The sequence below is a fragment of the Oncorhynchus nerka genome, linkage group LG3, assembly GCF_034236695.1.
Source record: "Oncorhynchus nerka isolate Pitt River linkage group LG3, Oner_Uvic_2.0, whole genome shotgun sequence".
In the NCBI taxonomy this organism is placed as follows: Eukaryota; Metazoa; Chordata; class Actinopteri; order Salmoniformes; family Salmonidae; genus Oncorhynchus; species Oncorhynchus nerka.
In genome coordinates this window covers 53,406,680-53,427,773 of record NC_088398.1, presented here as the reverse complement: position 1 = coordinate 53,427,773, position 21,094 = coordinate 53,406,680, and the positions used below count along the sequence as shown (strand labels likewise).

General features: G+C 42.2%; 1 protein-coding gene across 2 annotated transcripts in view; it reads right to left on the bottom strand.

The window, feature by feature from the left end:
• Positions 1-21,094, bottom strand: part of adcy5 (adenylate cyclase 5) — a 134,492-nt gene that overhangs the window by 19,160 nt on the left and 94,238 nt on the right. For both annotated transcript variants that reach the window (XM_029636661.2, XM_029636669.2), the window contains exons 4-8: positions 16,830-16,941; positions 13,465-13,592; positions 7,898-8,056; positions 4,924-5,065; positions 3,456-3,590 (exon numbers count right to left, since the gene is read on the bottom strand). In XM_029636661.2, coding sequence (XP_029492521.1) covers positions 3,456-3,590; positions 4,924-5,065; positions 7,898-8,056; positions 13,465-13,592; positions 16,830-16,941 — 676 coding nt within the window. The remainder of the gene's footprint in view (positions 1-3,455; positions 3,591-4,923; positions 5,066-7,897; positions 8,057-13,464; positions 13,593-16,829; positions 16,942-21,094) is intronic.

The following is a 21,094-nucleotide window of genomic DNA, read 5'->3' as shown; positions in this document are numbered from 1 at the left end:
CTCTTTGAAAATGAGGATGGATAGCCTACTTGAACAAGTGAAATTAAGTATGCAGGTATGTGAATTGTGAATAATTAAAAAGCATGAAGGCAAAAAAATATATTTCAAAGCACTCTTAGTAGACCATTTAAAACCCCTTTATCTGTAGGCTACTTAGCTAATGGCCAGGATAAAAATACAGACCTATGCGATACTGCTAAACCAGCCTTGATTAAAGGGAGGGCAGGCTATGCTTGGTTTTTAATCATCAAATTAAAGGAGCTGGGTGGAAACTTCTAGTGTTTTATGTTTCTAAATATGAGATTCGCCAGCACAAAAAGCACATCTCTCTTCCATGGGCACTGTGTGTCATGGCTGGATAGTCTGAGCTTCCGCGCTCAAAATCCCTTCCCGATTATCAACTGCATTAACGTTAAGAACTGCTTTTTGTGGGTCTTAAAACTTCTCATTAGCGCTGTTGTGAAATTGTCACTTTGCGCTTGTTTTTAAGGACACACCTCAGATATTGTGCAAGCGAGCTGATGTTAGACAGGTAAATTGCCGAACCTGGCTTTAGGGCTGGAAAATGTCAGTGCGGCAGTTTTTATATAACAAAATTGCAAACTAACTTGAGTTTGACACAAAATAGGAGCCCATTAGGTGAAATTAAGAGTTTCTACATCAATCACGGAACTGCATTGCCCTCTATTGGATGAAGACAGCAACAACAACAGGAGAAAATGTGCTGTACAGTTCCAAGAAACATCAACACATCTCCAGGAGATAGTCATCTAGACTTCCATATCAACAAATCCACTCCCATATGTACATCAATTACGATTCACTCTTCTGTCTGACCAGTAAACCTATTACTTTGTGCCTTTGTCACATCTTGGTCAAATCTATACTCCTCAATTGCCACAATTTTGGACTAAGCTGAAAATACCCTGAAACCCTTCCTTTGGGGATGTGACTTTCCAGCAGAATTTCTAGGATGTCTTTTATAACATAAGCAATTCCACTGATAAAACTACACTCTACAAACAGAGAGGGGGAACATCCCCAAATACCAGCATTCTCTGTATTTTATATGGAATAGGAGAACAGTGATTAATGACATAGTAGGAATGTACGCAAGAAACACAGTTGACAGCAGGTCATTATAAGTCATCTCTACTCCGCTGCCTGCCCTGCACTGCCAGGAAGTTGGAGGACAGGGGCTAGTGGGAATTACTTCGTGACTCCCTTTCCTTTCGCCTCACACACATTCTCTCCCCCTCTTTCATGCAATCTGTCTTGCTCCCTTTCTCCTTGCTCCCTTTCTCCTTGCTCCCTCTATCTCTGCTCTTTCTTTATATCTGCTGCTGGGATTCACAAGCGGTGCAAGGGGATGAGGAGAGAGAGACAGAGGGATAGAGACGGAGATATAGGGAGAGAGAGATATAGGGAGAGAGACAGAGGGACAGAGACAGAGGGACAGAGACAGAGATATAGGGAGAGAGACAGAGGGACAGAGATATAGGGAGAGGGACAGAGACAGAGATATAGGGAGAGAGACAGAGGGACAGGGACAGAGATATAGGGAGAGAGACAGAGGGACAGAGATATAGGGAGAGGGACAGAGACAGAAATATAGAGAGAGGGACAGAGACAGAGATATAGGGAGAGAGACAGAGGGACAGAGATATAGGGAGAGGGACAAAGCCAGAGATATAGAGAGAGAGACAGAGGGACAGAGACAGAGATATAGGGAGAGAGACAGAGGGACAGAGATATAGGGAGAGGGACAGAGACAGAGATATAGAGAGAGAGACAGAGGGACAGAGACAGAGATATAGGGAGAGAGACAGAGGGACAGAGATATGGCGAGAGGGACAGAGACAGAGATATAGAGAGAGATAGAGATATAGGGAGAGAGACAAGACAAATATTACTTAGTTCATGTTCAGACCATCAACTAACTGTAAGAGTACAGGACTACAGACAGACATCCAACTACGTAGTATGTATTAATCTGCCAAAGAGAGACTGTCTCTCACAATACAGCTGTCCTGTCGCAGCTAGCCAATAAGCTAGCCAATAATTAAATCAGACAGGACTTACTTACGCCCACACACACTGAGCTCATTCATTGATTTCAAACACTGATTTCAGATCCAGCAGGGAAGAGATAATAAGATAACCAGAAATAATTATCTGACTGTAATCTGCACACCAAAAACTCTGGGGTGAAGATAATAGTAGGCAGGTGCGCTACGACTGGAACCAGACTCAGACCATTATTGTATTGGCATAGTACCCTTGAGTTAATGTTAAGAGAGGAGAGAAAAGAAGACGAGGTAAGAGGGGAAGGGATGGAATGAGAGAGGAGGAGAGGTAAACAACAGACAGTGAGTCACCATAGCAGCATTGTTTTAGCACAGTGGGAGGCCTTGGGGAAGAGAAAGAGGACTCAATGGTCATCACACACTATAGGTTTTCTTTTGTGTGTGTGTTTGTACCTCTGTGCATGTGTATGCATTTGTGTACGTGTGTATGTGTGTGTGCTTTGGTGTATGTCTTTGTTGTGTAAGAGAGATGATTCCCCCTGGGATTCTGGGTAATGTTATTCTGCTGCAGATGGGACCTCACTGACTAAATGTTATGGTATTTGTTCATCCTTGTTGCCCACGTATTGTATTGTGACAGAGTGAGTAGTCCTCCAGAGACACTTGCTGGAGAGGTGAACTGTAGTGTGAAGGGCCACTGCTTGCTGCCAGCATGCCTCCCCCTCTACCCTTGAGACTATACAGAAGCATTCTGGGAATTCATTACTGAATGCAAATGATTTCCATCGTCGTCTCAGAAGAGAGGAGAGACATGGATATAATGAATAGATGTGTAACTGTCAATACTGACAGTTTTGGAAAAAAGTGTATTGGGATAAAAGCATCTGTTCAATGACTATTATAATATTAGTATATGTACTGTGGTAGTTGTGCTCTGAGGTCTGACGGTACGTTCATCATTCTGTTCAATGTCAGACCTCAGCTCACTGACGTCTACACAGATAGGAAACACACAGATAAAAGGTGTGTCCGCCTCAGGTGAGTTTCCCTTATTGGTGACTGATTAAATCATTAAGGCCCTGACTGACTGTGGCCATCCTGCTACCGCTTCACTGACTCTGCTCCTCTCTCTCTCTCTCTCTCTCTCTCTCTCCCTGACCCGGTTTCTTGGGCACCGGGTCAGGGGAAGTGAAACAGGGGTGGGGGCACTGTGACCCTAGAGCTAAATGCCAGACTAAAGACAGAGAGAGCCTAGGGAGACAATGAAAGATATACCGTATGCAATTACATAACCGCCTCATGTCCTTGGCTTTCTATAGTCCCTGGTTAATACACACAACAACCACAACCTGGCCTTGCTGTGAAGGCCAGATCAGAGAAGAGTAAAGATAAAGTCTGAATGGCGGTGAGGACAGAATGGTATCTCACCATCCTCTTCATCTCCTTGGAGATCTGGTTTCCTCCATGGTTGTAGAAAGGTCGGTCGGTCCAGTGGCCCGTGTTGTGGGAGACAGAGTTGGCGCGCTGACGGTTCATTTTCGCTATCATCGCCTTCTCTTCTTTCTGCAAGGTAAGGGAGACAGATATACAAGGGGTGGTAATGGAAAAAGTCACTCTGGGGACCAGGAAACCACCAATGTAAAATCCTTGAATGAAAGACCATGCTAAAATGATTTCACTCCCGGGTTACCCCCCATTTCCACCCCTGACAGCTATACTTCTAGGGGAATTCCATGCAACAATCACTTACTCTACTGTAGATCAGTTACATGTTTTCAACGGTTCCTACTACAATTAAATACGCTTATAGGTAGTGATAGCTGACCTGGGATGAGTGTAGTGGTTCAAACTGAACGGAAAAGATAGCGAACTCTAAGGCTATGCCTCAAATGGCACTGTAGTGCACTCTATAGAGAATAGGGTGTCATTTGGGATGCACACTAAAATGTATCACTTCTTGTAAACAGTTTATTAGGGCAGGTCTGTAATGTGACTATTGTAACAGGGATCGTGAGAACCAACCCATTCCCAATCAACCCATAAGTTAGAATGTAGTATATAATAATATGATACATTATGTGAAAGTACACATGATATGATACATTAGCTGGATTAGAGTCAAGGCTTCTGATATCGCCACAGGACTGATATGATATGACACACACACACTACTGATATAATATATTCTCAGCTGATTAAAAGGGCATTGTACTGTACGTAAACAAACATTATCTCATGGTGAGAGAACGGGTGACATCACTCTTTTAGAGACGCATGATTTCCAAAAGTAAGCCAACCAGCTGCTTATAAAAAAACAAGACATGATAATCAGCCAGTGAATAAAAAAGAGTTTATGAAAATGTATCAGAATTTTGACTGAGCAGGGCTGAGTTTGTTTTCCTATTACAGTCAACTGGGGGCCCAGAGTTTTTCCTAGTCAAGTATCTACATTGGAAATCTTACTCATGTCTGTCTAATTTACAATGAAAATCTTACACATGTCCGTGTAACGCCGTATTTGCACGGGACTAATATTACTAGTATTATTTCATTAATTATCTCCAGCACCATACCAGTGTCTACATTTACATTTACATTTAAGTCATTTAGCAGACACTCTTATCCAGAGCGACTTACAAATTGGTGCATTCACCTTATGACATCCAGTGGAGCAGCCACTTTACAATAGTGCATCTAAATCTTTTAAGGGGGGGGGGTGAGAAGGATTACTTTATCCTATCCTAGGTATTCGCTATAGGAAAATAGCGATGAAAGATGTGGTTAACAACTGTGAGGTGTCCATTTAAAGGGTGAGATCACGGGATCAGGTAAAACTCTGGGCCATAGTCATAATAACCTAATCTAACAGTAAAGGGATGACCAGGCTGTACTGTACCCTTTTCTGGCTGCAGCCCACGATGAGGTAGGTTTCAATGTTGTGCCTCTTCAGATAGACGTTCCTCTCTCCTCCTGATCCTGGCTCCACGTCATAGTCTCCATTCAGGTAGTTCAGAGTGGCCTTGGTGATGTGGATCCGCCTGGCACAAAAACACAGCAATGACTTACTGGACACAATGGTTATTATTATTCATTCATCTCAGGATTATACAGTTGAAGTCGGAGGTTTACATACACTTAGGTTGGAGTCATTAAAACTCGTTTTTCAACCACTCCACAAATTTCTTGTTAACAAACTATAGTTTTGGCAAATCAGATATGACATCTACTTTGTGCATGACACAAGTAATTTTTTCAACAATTGTTTACAGACAGATTATTTCACTTATAATTCACTGTATGACAATTCCAGTGGGTCAGACGTTTACATACACTAAGTTGACTGTGCCTTTAAACAGCTTGGAAAATTCCAGAAAATGATGTCATGGCTTTAGAAGCTTCTTTCTGATAGGCTAATTCACATAATTTGAGTCAATTGGAGGTGTACCTGTGGATGTATTTCAAGGCCTACCTTCAAACTCAGTGCCTCTTTGCTTGACATCATGGGAAAATCAAAAGAAATCAGCCAAGACCTCAGAAAAAAATGTGTAGGCCTCCACAAGTCTGGTTCATCATTGGGAGTAATTCCAAACACCTGAAGGTACCATGTTCATCTATACAAGCAATAGTGCACAAGTATAAACACCATGGGACCACGCAGCCGTCATACCGCTCAGGAAGGAGACAAGTTCTGTCTTCTAGAGATGAACGTACTTTGGTGCGAAAAGTGCAAATCAATCCCAGAACATCAGCAAAGGACCTTGTGAAGATGCTGGAGGAAAAAGGTACAAAAGTATCTATATCCACAGTAAAACAAGTCCTATATTGACGTAACCTAAAAGGCCGCTCAGCAAGGAAGAAGCCACTGCTCCAAAACCTCCATAAAAAAGCCAGACTACGGTTTGCAACTGCACATGGGGACAAAGATTATACTTTTTGGAGAAATGTCCTCTGGTCTGATGAAACAAAAATAGAACTGTTTGGCCATAACGACCATCGTTATGTTTGGAAGAAAAAGGGGGATGCTTGCAAGCCGAAGAAGACCATCCCAACCGTGAAGCACGGGGGTGGCAGCGTCATGTTGTGGGCGTGCTTTGCTGCAGGAGGGACTGGTGCACTTCACAAAATTGATGGCATCATGAGGAAAGAAAATTATGTGGATATATTGAAGCAACATCTCAAGACATCAGTCAGGAAGTTAAAGTTTGGTCGCAAAAGGGTGTTCCAAATGGACAATGACCCCAACCAAAGTTGTAACAAAATGGCTTAAGGACAACAAAGTCAAGGTATTGGAGTGGTCATCACAAAGCACTGACCTCAATCCTATAGAAAATTTGTGGGCAGAACTGAAAAAGTGTGTGTGAGGATGAAGGCCCACAAACCTGACTCAGTTACACCAACTCTGTCAGGAGGAATGGGCCAAAATTCACCCAACTTATTGTGGGAAGCTTGTGGAAGGCTAACCGAAATGTTTGACCAAAGTTAAACAATTTAAAGGCAATGCTACCAAATACTAATTGAGTGTATGTAAACTTCTGACCCACTGGGAATGTGATGAAAGAAATAAAAGCTTAAATAAATAATTCTCTCTACTATTGTTCTGACATTTCACATTCTTAAAATAAAGTGGTGATCCTAACTGACCTAAGACAGGGAATTTTTACGAGGATTAAATGTCAGGAATTGTGAAAAACTGAGTTTAAATGTATTTGGCTAAGGTGTATGTAAACTTCCAACTTCAACTGTACCATAGAAAAGGATTGTGCAAAATTGACATAATAATGTAGTTAAATATTTGTTTGCCAGTGATATAGTGATTGTATACCATGGTGTTGAATACTCCCTTCTAATTGTCTTGACGGGCATTCTAGAGCATGCATTATTTCCCTGTACGGCACAGTATATTTGCACGGTAGAATTCAATGGCTATAGTTCATTTTTACATGTTTTGTTTGAGCTGCTTTTGTAAGCAAAAGCTGAATTGAAAACGGTATCGGTATTGTTGAATTAGATTTTCAGAATGTGGTTAGCTAAACTAGCAAGTCTGTTTGTTTGGTTACGATGGCAACTACTGTAGCTATTTAGTAAACTTGCTAGCTACTTCAGTGAATGTTGAACACATTTCTACCATTTCTACCAGAGACCCTGGGTTCGCGCCCAGGCTCTGTCGCAACCGGCCGCGACCGGGAGGTCCGTGGGGCGACGCACAATTGGCCTAGCGTCGTACGGGTTAGGGAGGGCTTGGCCGGTAGGGATATCCTTGTCTCATCGCGCACCAGCGACTCCTGTGGCGGGCCGGGCGCAGTGCACGCTAACCAAGGTTGCCAGGTGCACGGTGTTTCCTCCGACACATTGGTGCGGCTGGCTTCTGGATTGGATGCGCGCTGTGTTAAGAAGCAGTGCGGCTTGGTTGGGTTGTGTATCGGAGGACGCATGACTTTCAACTTTCGTCTCTCCCAGGCCCGTACGGGAGTTGTAGCGATGAGACAAGAGAGTAGCTACTAAAACAATTGGATACCACGAAATTGGGGAGAAAAAGGGGTAAAATAAAAAAATACAAAAATTATAGCCATGGTAAAAAAAGGATAATCAACTCGTGGCTCTACGCATTCTCTGGGACTGCTAGCATGTCATGGAACACACCTTCCACGCCATTCATTATTTTCCATAGAACGCATAGCCCCTTGTTGATTATCCCTTACATATCCCAAATACATAGTAGCATGCCACTTAGAATGTATGCCCAATACAAAAGTTCTATGTGTTATTCTATGTAGTATTATAGTGTATTTTGATACAGAGCATAGGAGAAAAGATATAGTGTCATTGGGTGAGTGACTCTGTACTGGTTTGTCATGATTGGCCAAACGTACCCTGCCGCGCCCCCAGCCTCCATGTGATTAGCTAACGTGACATCGTTGGACCACACGTCAAACTGCCACTTCCTGAGTCCCAGTACCCCACAGTGGACCCTGCCGCTATGGATGCCCACACGCATGTTCACATTGACCCCTGTGACCTCTCTCACGAGCCTAGAACACACACACACAGACACAGATAGAAACAGTTAGAGACCACTGAGCACTGATTTTGGAGGGAGAAAAGAGGAAATCTGTTCCCAAGTATTCTATCCAGATGGAGTGGTCGCCGGTACTCATGCATGTGAAAGCAGCTCAACCGATGCTGAGAAAATAGGATTCTGTGTGTTGTTCACCAATCACACGAGAAAACAGCCTGTGTTGTAATACATCAGCACGTATGTCCAGCTAACTTTCCCACTTTAGCTAGCTAGCTGGCTAACACTATCAGTTTACAGAGTCATTTTAACAATAAAAGTAACTGCTTTCGAATCGGTTTTGAAATAATAATATCTGTTGCATGTGAATACATTTTTATGTCGATAATGTACTGTATTATTGACTGTATGTTTGTTTTACTCCATGTATAACTCTGTGTTGTTATATGTGTCGAACTGCTTTGCTTTATCTTGGCCAGGTCGCAGTTGTAAATGAGAACTTGTTCACCCACTCATTCAAGGGTTTATCTTTATTTGTACTATTTTCAAAATTGTAGAATAATAGTGAAGACATTGAAACTATGAAATAATACATATGGAATCATGTAGTTAACAAAAAAAGTGTTAAACAAATCTAGATATATTTTATATTTGTCAAGACCTTCACCGAAGTCGGTCCCTCTCCTTGTTCGGGCGGTGTTCGGCGATCGACGTCACCGGCTTTCTAGCCATTGCCATTTTTCATATGTCTATTTGTTTTGTCTTGTCCCATATACACCTGGTTTTTATTCCCCAATCAATCTACATGTATTTAGCCCTCTGTTTCCCATCATGTCTTGGTGTGTAATTCTGTTAAGCGTGTGTATCGGAGGCGAAGTCAGGTGCAGGAGAGCAGAGTGTAGCAAACAGGCGCACTTTAATTCCGTTCCAAATAGACAGCACAATAAAAACATACAAGTGCCAAAACCACTTAACCACTTAACAAAAGTAATGCACCTGACAAACCACATAACAATAAACAATTACACACAAAGACATGATGGGAAACAGAGGGCTAAATACATTTAAATTGATTAGGGAATGAAAACCAGGTGTGTATGGGACAAGACAAAACAAATGGACATATGAAAAATGGAGCGCGATGGCTAGAGAGCTGGTGACGTCGATCGCCGCCGGAACAAGGAGAGGACACAACTTTGGCGGAAGTCGTGACAATATTTGATATTCTTCAAATAACCACCCTTTGCCTTGATGACAGCTTTGCACACTCTTGGCATTCTCTCAACCAGCTTCACCTGGAATGCTTTTCCAACAGTCTTGAAGGAGTTCCCACATATGCTGAGCACTTTTTGGCTGCTTTTCCTTCACTCTGTGGTCCGACTCATCCCAAACTATCTCAATTTGGTTGTGTTCGGGGGATTGTGGAGGCCAGGTCATCTGATGCAGCACTCCATCACTCTCCTTCTTGGTAAAATAACCCCTACACAGCCTGGAGGTGTACTGGGTCATTGTCCTGTTGAAAAACAAATGATAGTCCCACTAAGCCCAAACCAGATGGGATGGCGCATCGGTGCAAAATCCTGTGGTAGCCATGCTGGTTAAGTGTGCCTTGAATTCTAAATAAATCACAGCCAGTGTCACAAGCAAAGCACCCCCACACCATCACACCTCCTCCTTCATGGTTTACGGTGGGAAATACACATGCGGAGATCATCCGTTAACCCACACTACGTTTCACAAAGACAGGGCGGTTGGAACCAAAACTCTCCAATTTGGACTCCAGAGCAAAGGACAGATTTCCACTGGTCTAATGTCCATTGTTCGTCCTTTAGTAGTGGTTTCTTTGCAGCAATTCTACCATGAAGACCTGATTCACACAGTCTCCTCTGAACAGTTGATGTTGAGATGTGTCTGTTACTTGAACTCTCTGAAGCATTTATTTAGGCTGCAATTTCTGATACTGGTGACTCTAATGAACTTATCCTCTTCAGCAGAGGTAACACTGGGTCTTCCATTCCTGTGGCGGTCCTCATGAGAGCCAGATTCATCGTAGCGCTTGATGGTTTTTGTGATTGCACTTGAAGAAACTTTCAAAGTTTTTGAAATGTTCCGTATTGACTGAAAGTAATGATGGAGTGCCGTTTCTTATTTTAGCTATTCTTGCCATAATATGGACTTGGTCACCCTTTGCTGTCATCAAGGCAAAGGATGGCTATTTGAAGGATCTCAAATATAAAATATATTTTGATTTGTTTAACACTTATTTGGTTACTACATGATTCCATATGTGTTATTTCATAGTTTTCATGTCTTCACTATTATTCTACAATGTAGAAAATAGTACAAAATAAAGAAATACCCTTGAATGAGTAGGTGTTCTCATTCAAGGGTAGTGTATAGTGTATATCCGTTGTTTTTGTCAAAATTGCTCAAGCTCAGTATATTTGGTTACAATGCAGTAATCACCTCGTTATAATGTCACAGCAGTCTCCTAATACGGTGCCTCGCTGACTCCCTGTGAATGTAGAGGGCAGGGACACTGAACCAGAACATTTTCTCACCTTCGCCTTCTAAACCATTCATCAGTGGCAATATTCTAGATTGTATAACATTGTTCCATGTTATTGCGTCATTGATGTTGGGGGACTGCTTAGAAAAAGGAGGAAGCAAAAATGCAATAACCACAGCCGCTCTGGTCGAAGGGACGAAAACACAGTCAATTGCACGCACGTGCGTACATACACACACACACACTGACACACACACACTACTGCTGACAGGAGTGCTGAGGGGCAGACAGTGTGAGCGGAGACAGTCAGGTCTGTGAGCGGAGACAGTCAGGTCTGTGAGCGGAGACAGCCAGGTCTGTGAGCGGAGACAGTCAGGTCTGTGAGCGGAGACAGTCAGGTCTGTGAGCGGAGACAGCCAGGTCTGTGAGCGGAGACAGCCAGGTCTGTGAGCGGAGACAGCCAGGTCTGTGAGCGGAGACAGTCAGGTCTGTGAGCGGAGACAGTCAGGTCTGTGAGCGGAGACAGTCAGGTCCGTGAGCGGAGACAGTCAGGTCCGTGAGCGGAGACAGCCAGGTCCGTGAGCGGAGACAGTCAGGTCTGTGAGCGGAGACAGTCAGGTCTGTGAGCGGAGACAGCCAGGTCTGTGAGCGGAGACAGTCAGGTCTGTGAGCGGAGACAGCCAGGTCTGTGAGCGGAGACAGTCAGGTCTGTGAGCGGAGACAGACATCTGTCTCGTCATTCAGAAACAGCCAATCAATAAATCAGCCAGCCCTTATCTCTCTCAGCAAACACCAATCAGACGCCACAAAAAAATTGAACTGAACAGTAACGCAATCAGCATTAGCCTGTTTCAAGCACACCAAGCACCTGTCCTGGACTCATTGACTTAACTTCTGCAGACACAAATTAGGCTAAGTGCCTCTTCATGCGTATAGAGTGAACCTGATTTGAACCTTTCTGGTTTCTCTGGGCCTGGAAGTGTAGGAGTACTATGGCACTAATGCACACCTGCCTCCTACCACCTGTCTGAAACAAGGCTTGTGCATCGTGTGGTTCTCCAGGAACAGGATTGAAGAACAATTGAAGAGTTTATATCCAAATTGCTATATTGACCTATATTTCCCATTTGAAATTATTGCTTATGGGCACCTTCACGTGTGTGTAAAATATGACTGTTCTCAGATGTTTTATTCATAGATTTTAGATGTGTATGAATATGTGTTTTTTGCAAAACTCTATATACTGTATGTCAGACCCTCTGACTTTTTCCACATTTTGTTACGTTACACCCTTATTCTAAAATTAAATAAAAAAATCCTCAGCAATCTACTAACAAGACCATTATGTCAAAGCGAAAACAGGTTTTTAGAAATGATTGCAAATGAATGAAATATTTAAAACTGAAAACCTTATTTACATAAGTACTCAGACCCTTTGCTATGAGACTCTAAATTAAGCTCAGATGCATCCTGTTTTACATTGATCATCTTTGAGATGTTTCTACAATTTGATTCTAGTCCACCTGTGATAAATTCAATTAATTGGACATTATTTGGAAAGGCACACACCTGTCTATATAAGTTCCCACAGTTGACCATGCATGTGAGAGCAAAAACCAAGCCATGAGGTCGAAGGAATTGTCCGTAGAGCTCCGAGACAGGATTGTGTGCTGCACAGCTATTTTCAGGTCTCTCCAGTGATTTTCGATTGGGTTCAAGTCCAGGCTCTGGCTGGGCCATTCAACAACATTCAGAGACTTGCCTGAAGCCACTCCTGCACTGTCTTGGCTGTGTGCTTAAGTAGTTGTCCCGTTGGAAGGTGAACCTTCGCCTCAGTCTGAGGCCCTGAGCACTCTGAAGCAAGTTTTCATCAAGGATCTCTCTATACTGTGCTCCGTTAATCTTTTCCTCAATCCTGACTAGTCTCCCAGACCCTGCCGCTGAAAAACATCCCCACGGCATGATTCTGCCACCACCACGCTTCACCGTATGGATGGTGCCACGTTTCCCCAAGACGTGACGCTTGGCATTCAGGCCAAAGACTTCAATCTTGGTTTCATCAGACCAGAGAATCTTGTTTCTCATGGTCTGAGAGTCTTTAGGTGCCTTTTGGCAAACTCCAAGCGGGCTGTCTTGTGCCTTTTACTGAGGAGTGGCTGCAGTTTGGCCACTCTACCACAAAGGCCTAATCGGTGGATTGCTGCAGAGATGGTTGTCCTTCTGGAAGGTTATCCAATCTCCATAGAGAAACTCTAGAGCTCTGTCAGAGTGACCATCAGGTTCTTGGTTACCTCCCTGACCAAGGCCCTTCTCCCCCGATTGCTCAGTTTGACCGGCGGCCAGCTTTAGAAAGAGTCTTGGTGGTTCCAAACTTCTTCCATTTAAGAATGATGGAGGCCACTGTGTTCTTGGGGACCTTCAATGCTGCAAAAAATGTTTGGTACCCTTCCCCTGATCTGTGCCTCGACACAATCCTGTCTCTGAGCTCTACAGACAATTCCTTTGACCTCATGGCTTGGTTTTCGCTCTGACATGCACTGTCAACTCTGGGACCTTATATAGACAGGCATGTGCCTTTCCAAATCATGTCCAATGAATTGAATTTATCACAGGTGGACTCCAATCAAGTTGTAGAAACATCTCTAGGATGATCAATGGAAACAGGATGCACCTGAGCTCAATATCGAGTCTCATAGCAAAGGGTCTGAATACTTAGGTAAATAAGGTATTTCTGTTTTTCATTTGAATACATTTGTAAAATGTCATTATGGGGTATTGTGTGTAGATTGCTGAGGATTTGTATTTATTTAATCCATTTTAGAATAAGGCTGTAACGTAACAAAATGTGGGAAAAGTCAAGGGGTCTGAGTACTTTCCGAAGGCATTATACATGTATTTGGCTGTGCCATACTCACGAGATGGCCTCGATCATGTCCACACCCATCTCCACACAGCAGGATGCGTGGTCGGCCCGGGCCTCTGGCAGTCCAGACACACAGTAGTAGCAGTCTCCAAGAATCTTAATACGCAGGCAGTGGTTCTCCTGTTGACACATACACATACATGCATGCACACAAACACGCACACACCCACACATGTATGCTCACACACACAGACACACACACACATAATGTGTTAGTGTGTTACTAGCATTTCCTTTGAGGAGGGTTTTACATACGATGATCACAAAAAGTGTGTTTGTTGCATGCTTGTTGAAATGCATTTGGTATTGTAAGTCTCTCTGGATAATAGCCTCATGACTAAAAACTCAGTGGAAAATAACTCCTTTCCAAATTAAAACCTGACCACTATATCTAGGCAACCGAATGCTGGCTTCACATTTTCCCAACACTTGGGATAAAACTACTTCAGAAAGTTCACACCCCTTCATTTTTTCCACATTTTGTTACAGCCTGAATTTCAAATGGATTAAACTGAGATTTTTGTGTCACTGGCCTACACACGATACCCCATAATCTCAAAGTGGAATTATGTTTTTCTACATTTTACGAATAAATTACAAATGAAAGCTGAAATGCCTTGAGTCAATAAGTATTCAACTCCTTTGCTATGGCAAGACGAAATAAGTTCAGGAGTAAAAATGTGTTTAACAGGTCACATAATAAGTTGCATGGGCTCTGTGTGCAATAGTAGTGTTTATCATGATTCTTGAATGACTACTTCATCTCTGTACCCCACACATACAATTATCTGTAAGGTATTTCCATCAAGCAGTGAATTTCGAACATAGATTCAACCACAAAAACCAGGGAGGTATTCCAATGCCTCACAAAGAAGGACACCTATTGGTAGATTGGGGGGGGGGAAGCAGACATTGAATATCCCTTTGACAATGGTGAAGTTATTAATGACACTTTAGATGGTTTATCAATACACCCAGTCACTACAAAGATACAGGTGTCCTTCCTAACTCAGTTGCCGGAGAGGAAGGAAACCGCTCAGCAATTTCATGAGGCCAATGGTGACTTCAAAACAGTTCGAGTTTAATGGCTGTGATAGGAGAAAACTGAGGATGGATCAACTACATTGTAGTTAATTCACAATACTAACATAATTGACAGAATGAAAAGAAGGAAGCCTTTACAAAATAAAAATATTCTAAAACAACAAGGCACTAATGTAATCCTGCAAAAAATGTGGCAAAGCACATTTTTGTCCTGAATACAAAGTGTTATGTTTGGGGCAAATCCAATACAACACATTACTCAGTACCACTCCATATTTTCAAGCATGGTGGTGGCTGCATCATGTTATGTGTATGCTTGTAAATCGTTAAGGACTGGGTAGTTTTTCAGGAGAAAAGAATAAACAAAATGGAGCTAAGCACAGGCAAAATTCTGTTGGAAAACCTGGTCCAGTCTGCTTTCCACCAGAATGGGTGATGAATTCACCTTTCAGCAGGAAAATAACCTAAAACACAAGGCCAAATCTACACTTGAGTTGCTTACCAAGAAGGCAGTAAATGTTCCTGAGTGGCTGAGTTACAGTTTTGACTTAAATTTACTTGAAAATCCATTGTTGTCAAGCAATGATCAACAACCAATTTGACAGACCTTGAAGAATAATGTTGCACAATCCGGGTGTGGAAAGCTCTTAGAGACTTACAGAGAAAGACTTACAGCTATTATCACTGCCAAATGTGGATTCAGCAAATTATTGACTAAGGGGTGTGAATCCTTATGTAAATCAGATATGTCTGTATTTCATTTTCAATAAATGTTCAAAAATGCCTTTAAACATGTTCTCATTTTGTCATTATGGGATCTTGTGTGTAGATGGGTGAGAGAAGAAAATTATAATAATTCAGGCTGTAACACAACAAAATGTGGAATAAGTTAAGGGGTGTGAATACTTTCTGAAGGCACTAGATCTGTGGTGTATGGGGTATGTTTTACATACAATGTATAATTATCCCTATATAATGTACTGTCGCTTATAAATACCAAATCTAAATAGAATATTAAATGAATCACTTTTCTTCCTTTTCTGAGAATTCTGCACTGCAAAACGCCCTCATGACATGAATGTTAAAGAGAATGGTTCTTTTTCTTTGACCTATTTTAATACAATTTCACTGCAGTATAAAATACTGTTAATAGGCAACACAGAGTGGTCACATGGAAAGCTTGAGTAATCATTCTACATGTGTCTTCTAGAACACATAGTTAAGTAGCATGCCCTGGATATGACCTTAATGGTTGCTTGGCAGAGTGAGTCTGGCCTTGTGCTGTACTGTAAATATCTAGCATAATGGTTTATGTGAGAGAGTGTGTGTGTGTCTCCCTTGGGCAGGGCACAGGACTGCAGCAGGCTCATGTCTCATGATAGCCACCTGAATGCCTTCTGTCTCCACAGCACATGGCTCTGTTTAGACCAGGATCCATACAATCACTCCTAGTGTTGTGCAAATTAAAGAGTATGTGTGTGTGTGTGTGTGTGTGTGTGTGTTCACGACTTCCTTGGAACGTCTGACAGGATCTAAATCTATTTAAGTGCATTTAAGAAAATCCTTCTGACTGCATCATTAATACATCTATGTGATTAATCTGACATATGAAACTGAATGTGTGTATGTGTACTGGAATCAGCTAAGACGTGGCTAGTGAGATGGGCAGTTCTGTGTCTTCGCATGCACATACGTGTGTGTGTGTGTTTGTTCATATGTGCGTGCGTGTGCACAGCTATGTGTGTATGCAGATTGTATTATGTGTACGTGCCTGTGCATGCAAGTATGTATGTTCATGCATATGGGCCTGTGTGTGCTCTGCTCTCTGTGCCAGTACCAGGGAGGTCACAGTGGTCCATGCTGGGTCTGGATGAGAATGGGTCTATGTCTGGGAGGTGTGCTGTGACTCAGTGCCCCTGCAGTGGACTAATGAGGTGATAGTTGAGGCCTGGCTGGCAGACCAGCGGGGGTACACAACCACACAGTGAATTGTGTCAGGGAATTCAAAGTTGTAAAAATCCACATCGTTATCTGTAAACTCAACTATATCTGGCTGGCATTTCAAATAGCAGAAGAAAGGACTCCAAAGTGGGAGGAAGGAGTACTGTACAATCCTAGTGTTGCAGGGTTCACCTGTGTGTGTGTGTGTGTGTGTGTGTGTGTGTGTGTGTGTGTGTGTGTGTGTGTGTGTGTGTGTGTGTGTGTGTGTGTGTGTGTGACTGTGTGTGACTGTGTGTGTCTGTGTGTCTGTGTGTGTGTGCGTCTGTGTGTGCATGCGCGTGCATGTGTGTGTGTGGTTGCCTGTGTTCTCACCGCAGCCAGCTTGTCGAAGCGGGCGAAAAGTTCATTGAGTGTCATCACCAGCTCCTGGGCAGTACACTGGGACGCCAGACTGGTAAACCCCTCGATGTCCGCAAACAGGATGCTGCAAGACACACACAAGCACACACACACACACACACACACACACACACACACACAGACACAAGAGAGAGAGATATATAGAGAGAGAGGTAGAGAGAGAAAAAGGGTTAGCTCCAGTTACTTCAATAGAAAACATTCCAGGTCACTTTCTGATTTTTCCTTAATACTCGTCTCGGATCAATACTAAGTACCTCTTAACATACTTTATCTTGGCTGAGACATTGAACTCAGCACAGTGCTCAGTACCTTCCAGCCAACCAGACATTGAATAAGGGAGCAGATAGAGCTGTTGAATGAAAAGCTAAATTAATTCCTATCCTTTTTTCCCACCCTGAAGTAATACAACTGTGTATAAAGTGGAGAAATTATAGGATAGTCTGAAAGTCATGATTGCTTCCTCCTCTCCAATACCCACGCCGCACCACTCTTACTGAATGGCATCGGCCGTTACCACGGGTACAGAGGTGGCTCTGACTCAAGGCTGATTGCCACTGGTCTATTCAATTCAATGGTACCATTTCTGAGAAACATGAGAAAAGTGATGCTTTTAATCAGCATTTTACCTTGGAAAGCTTTTTATTTGAAAGAAATTATGTTTTTTTTTACCCTGGTCAGTGAGTCGACTTCACTCTCCAAGACTCTACTTGGCATGATGGAAGATCCATAAACTTCTAATGAATCTTTGTTCCCATTTCAACAACTTTCTACCTGTGATGTGCTATATGCCTTGATTTACTTTATCCTTTCTTTTGCTGCCCTGATTGCGGAATCATTGACATATTTTTTACCTTACGGTTATCTTGCCGCAATCCCCAGGGTTTGGAAGGCGGCCCATGTGCTCCCTCTCCACAAAGTTGGTGTTAACCCCTCCGACCTAAATAATTATCGCCCTGTCTCTAAACTGTCTTGCCTATCAAAACATTTTTGAATCTTTGATAAACTCGGGTTAGGTCTTTCCTAGCTACAAAATGTATTCTAAGTGTTCATGAATATGGTTTCAGGCCAAGTCATTGCACCTTTATAGGCTTTGTTAAATAGCAGAAAACAAATAATTCAGTCAACATTCATACCGGTAATAGATTATGGTGATATCGTCTATAATACAGTATATGAATGCAGCTGCCAGTGTATTGAAGTCCTTGGATGCAGTTCACCGTAGTGCACTAAGCTTTATTACAGGCGACAGGTTCAGTACACATCACTGAATTCTGTATCAGAAATTAGGCTGGTCCTCTTTGAAGTCTCATAGATCGATGCATTGCATTCTTTTTGTTTATAAAGCCCTCTTGAACAAACTTCCCCTGTACCTTACTTCATTGACGTACGAGCCACCAGACCCGATCTCAGGGATTTCTAACGCTGGAGATCCCTTACATCTCCACTGAGTTAGGTCATCGTCAAATCAAACCAAGCTTTATTTATACAGCACATTTCAGACACGGAATGGAACACAATGTGTTTCACTCAAAGAAAAAAACAATGAAAATAAAAACTGAAATATTTACTACATAACAAACATAAGAGGATAAAAAACGAAATAATAACAATAAAAACGGAATGTCTAAAAAGCTACCTAAGGAAAAGCAAAGCTTTAAAAGGCCAGTGCCAGAGGACCTGAGGGACCTACTGGGTAAAAGCATGCCTGACGTATTGGGGTGCCAAAAACCAATAGAAGTATCTTAAAATGTAGTCTAAAACTCACAGGCAGTCGGTGCAGAGACCTTAAAACCTGTGTACTGTGTGCTCTCCATCTAGTCTTGGTCAGTACTCGTGTTGCAGAATTCTATATGTTTTGCAGTTGACCAATGGCTTTCTTGAGTAGACCAGACAGAAGAGCATTACAGTAGGGAAGCCTTCTTGTAATCAAAGCATGGATGAGTCTCTCTGTATCAGTCTGAGAGAGAAATGTCCTCACCTTGACAATGTTCCACAGGTGGTAAAAAGCTTTTTTGGTGACATTCCTTACGTGTGATATGAAATTGAGTTCAGAATCTAAAATAACACCTATGTTTTTTACCTGGTGTTTTATCTGTGTGGCCAGATTCTCCCTCTGTGCTTTGGCTCCAACAATAAGTACCTCCATCTTGTTTTGATTTAGCTGTAGGAAGTTGTGTGCCATCCAAGTATTTAAATCACTAACACAGTCTAATAATCCTCTAGTGACACAGAAGTGTAAAGTTGTGTAACGTCTGCGTAGCAGTGAAAATCAATGCTGTGCTTACTGATAACTCTGCCAAGATGTAACATACCTGACCGAACACATAGTGCCAACTGTAAAGTTTGGTGGAGGGGGAATAATGGTCTGGGGCTAAACGCTACAGCATACAATGACATTCTAGACAATTCTGTGCTTCCAACTTGGAGTCCACCCTTTCCTCCCCCGCCCTTTACGCCCTTTCATCATGATCAAAAGTGTTGAATGCAAATCCAAGAGGACAGAGAGCTGTTTGGCATTTATGTTGGCTCTAAGATCATTTACTACTTTAACTAAGTAGTAAATGTGCTGTTGTGGGCCTGAAAACCAGATTAGATTTTTTTTTTTAAATACAGTTAAAAAATGATTTAGCTGTTTGAAAACCAATTTCTCCAGAAGTTTGCTTAAGAATGGAAGGTTAGAGCTTGACTGAACATTTCTTCAGAAGGGGTTTCACCATAGCAGATTTTAGTGCAGCGGTGGAAAGTGCAATGCAGTGCAGTGGGGAAAGTGCCTGAGCGAAAGTGCCAAGTCATAGACTGTTCGCTCTGCAACCGCACAGCAAGCGGTACCGGAGCGCCAAGTCTAGAACCAAAAGGTTCCTTAACAGCTTCTACCCCCAAGCCATAAGACTGCTGAAAAATTAAGTCTAGTTATTGTTATGTAATTTTCATGTTACTTTTTTGATTTGATTCGATTTTTTTGACTTTAGTAAATATTTTCTTAACTCTATTCTTGAACTGCATTGTTGGTTAAGGGCTTGTAAGTAAGCATTTCACCTGTTGTATTCGGCGCATGTGACAAATAACATTTGATTTGATTTGATTAACAATAGCTTGCACTTCTTCAGATATGCAATTAAAAACTGTTTTGAAGAATGTGGTGGGGATAGCATTGAGAAGGCAGGTAGAAGGCTTAAGTTATGATATCACTTTCCTGAGCATGTCTGTGTCAACCAAAAATACATCCGTAATGCCTTTGTGAAGTAGGCTAGGGAACGTATCATTAAACTCCTCATCAGGTCTTGCTAGACTGATACCCAGCCTAATGTTTGTTATCTTATCTCTGAAGTATGCCACAAACATGTATATATGGAGGAAAGTTCACATAGGTTTGCGTGGATAGGATTTATCGAGAAGAGCACTCTCAAATTATTTGGATTAATTAGTTAGAAAAATTAGCCCGTCTGGCATTTCTAATTGCCTTGTTGTATATGCCAAGTTCCTCTCTCAGAATATCATAACGGACCTACAACTTTGACTTTCTCCACTTCCGCTCTGCCTTTCTGCAATTTCTCTTAAATGTACAAGTTTTCTCACTCATCCAAGGGGCTCTCCCTTTGGATTTGTCTTTTTTCAACTTTACTGGAGCTATGGCATCAATGGTTGCTCTTAATTTGCTATTAAAATTATCAACTAAATCAACACAAGAGGAAGGCAAAATAGGGGATGGTGTATTGTTCATTCACTCAGTCAAATCTGTAGCAACTTCAGAGGTAAGATAGCATTTCTTAATAATGAGTTCAATATTACCCTGTGCTATGGGCAACATGGTAGTACAAAATACACAGTGGTGATCAGATAAAGCAACATCAACAATATAGGATATGTCAATAGAAAGCCCCTTGGTAATAACCAGGTCCAGAGTATGGCCGCGGTTATGCATTGGCCCAATAATATGTTGGATAAAGTCCATAGAGCTCAAAAGATTCAGTAAAGAAAGTGGGGCAGTGCTTTGGTGGCCTATACAGGGTTATGGCCAGCACTGGTGGCTGACATTTAAACAGTATAGCAGGATGCTCAAAAGACCCAAGTTGCCAAATGAAATGTCCTTACAGCTGGGAGGCTTCAATAAGAGAAGCACTACAGTCTGAAGACAGCCATGTTTCAGTGAGAAACATGCAATCAACTTTGTGCTCAGTAATGAGGTCATTCACGAGAAAGGTTTTACTTGTGATTGC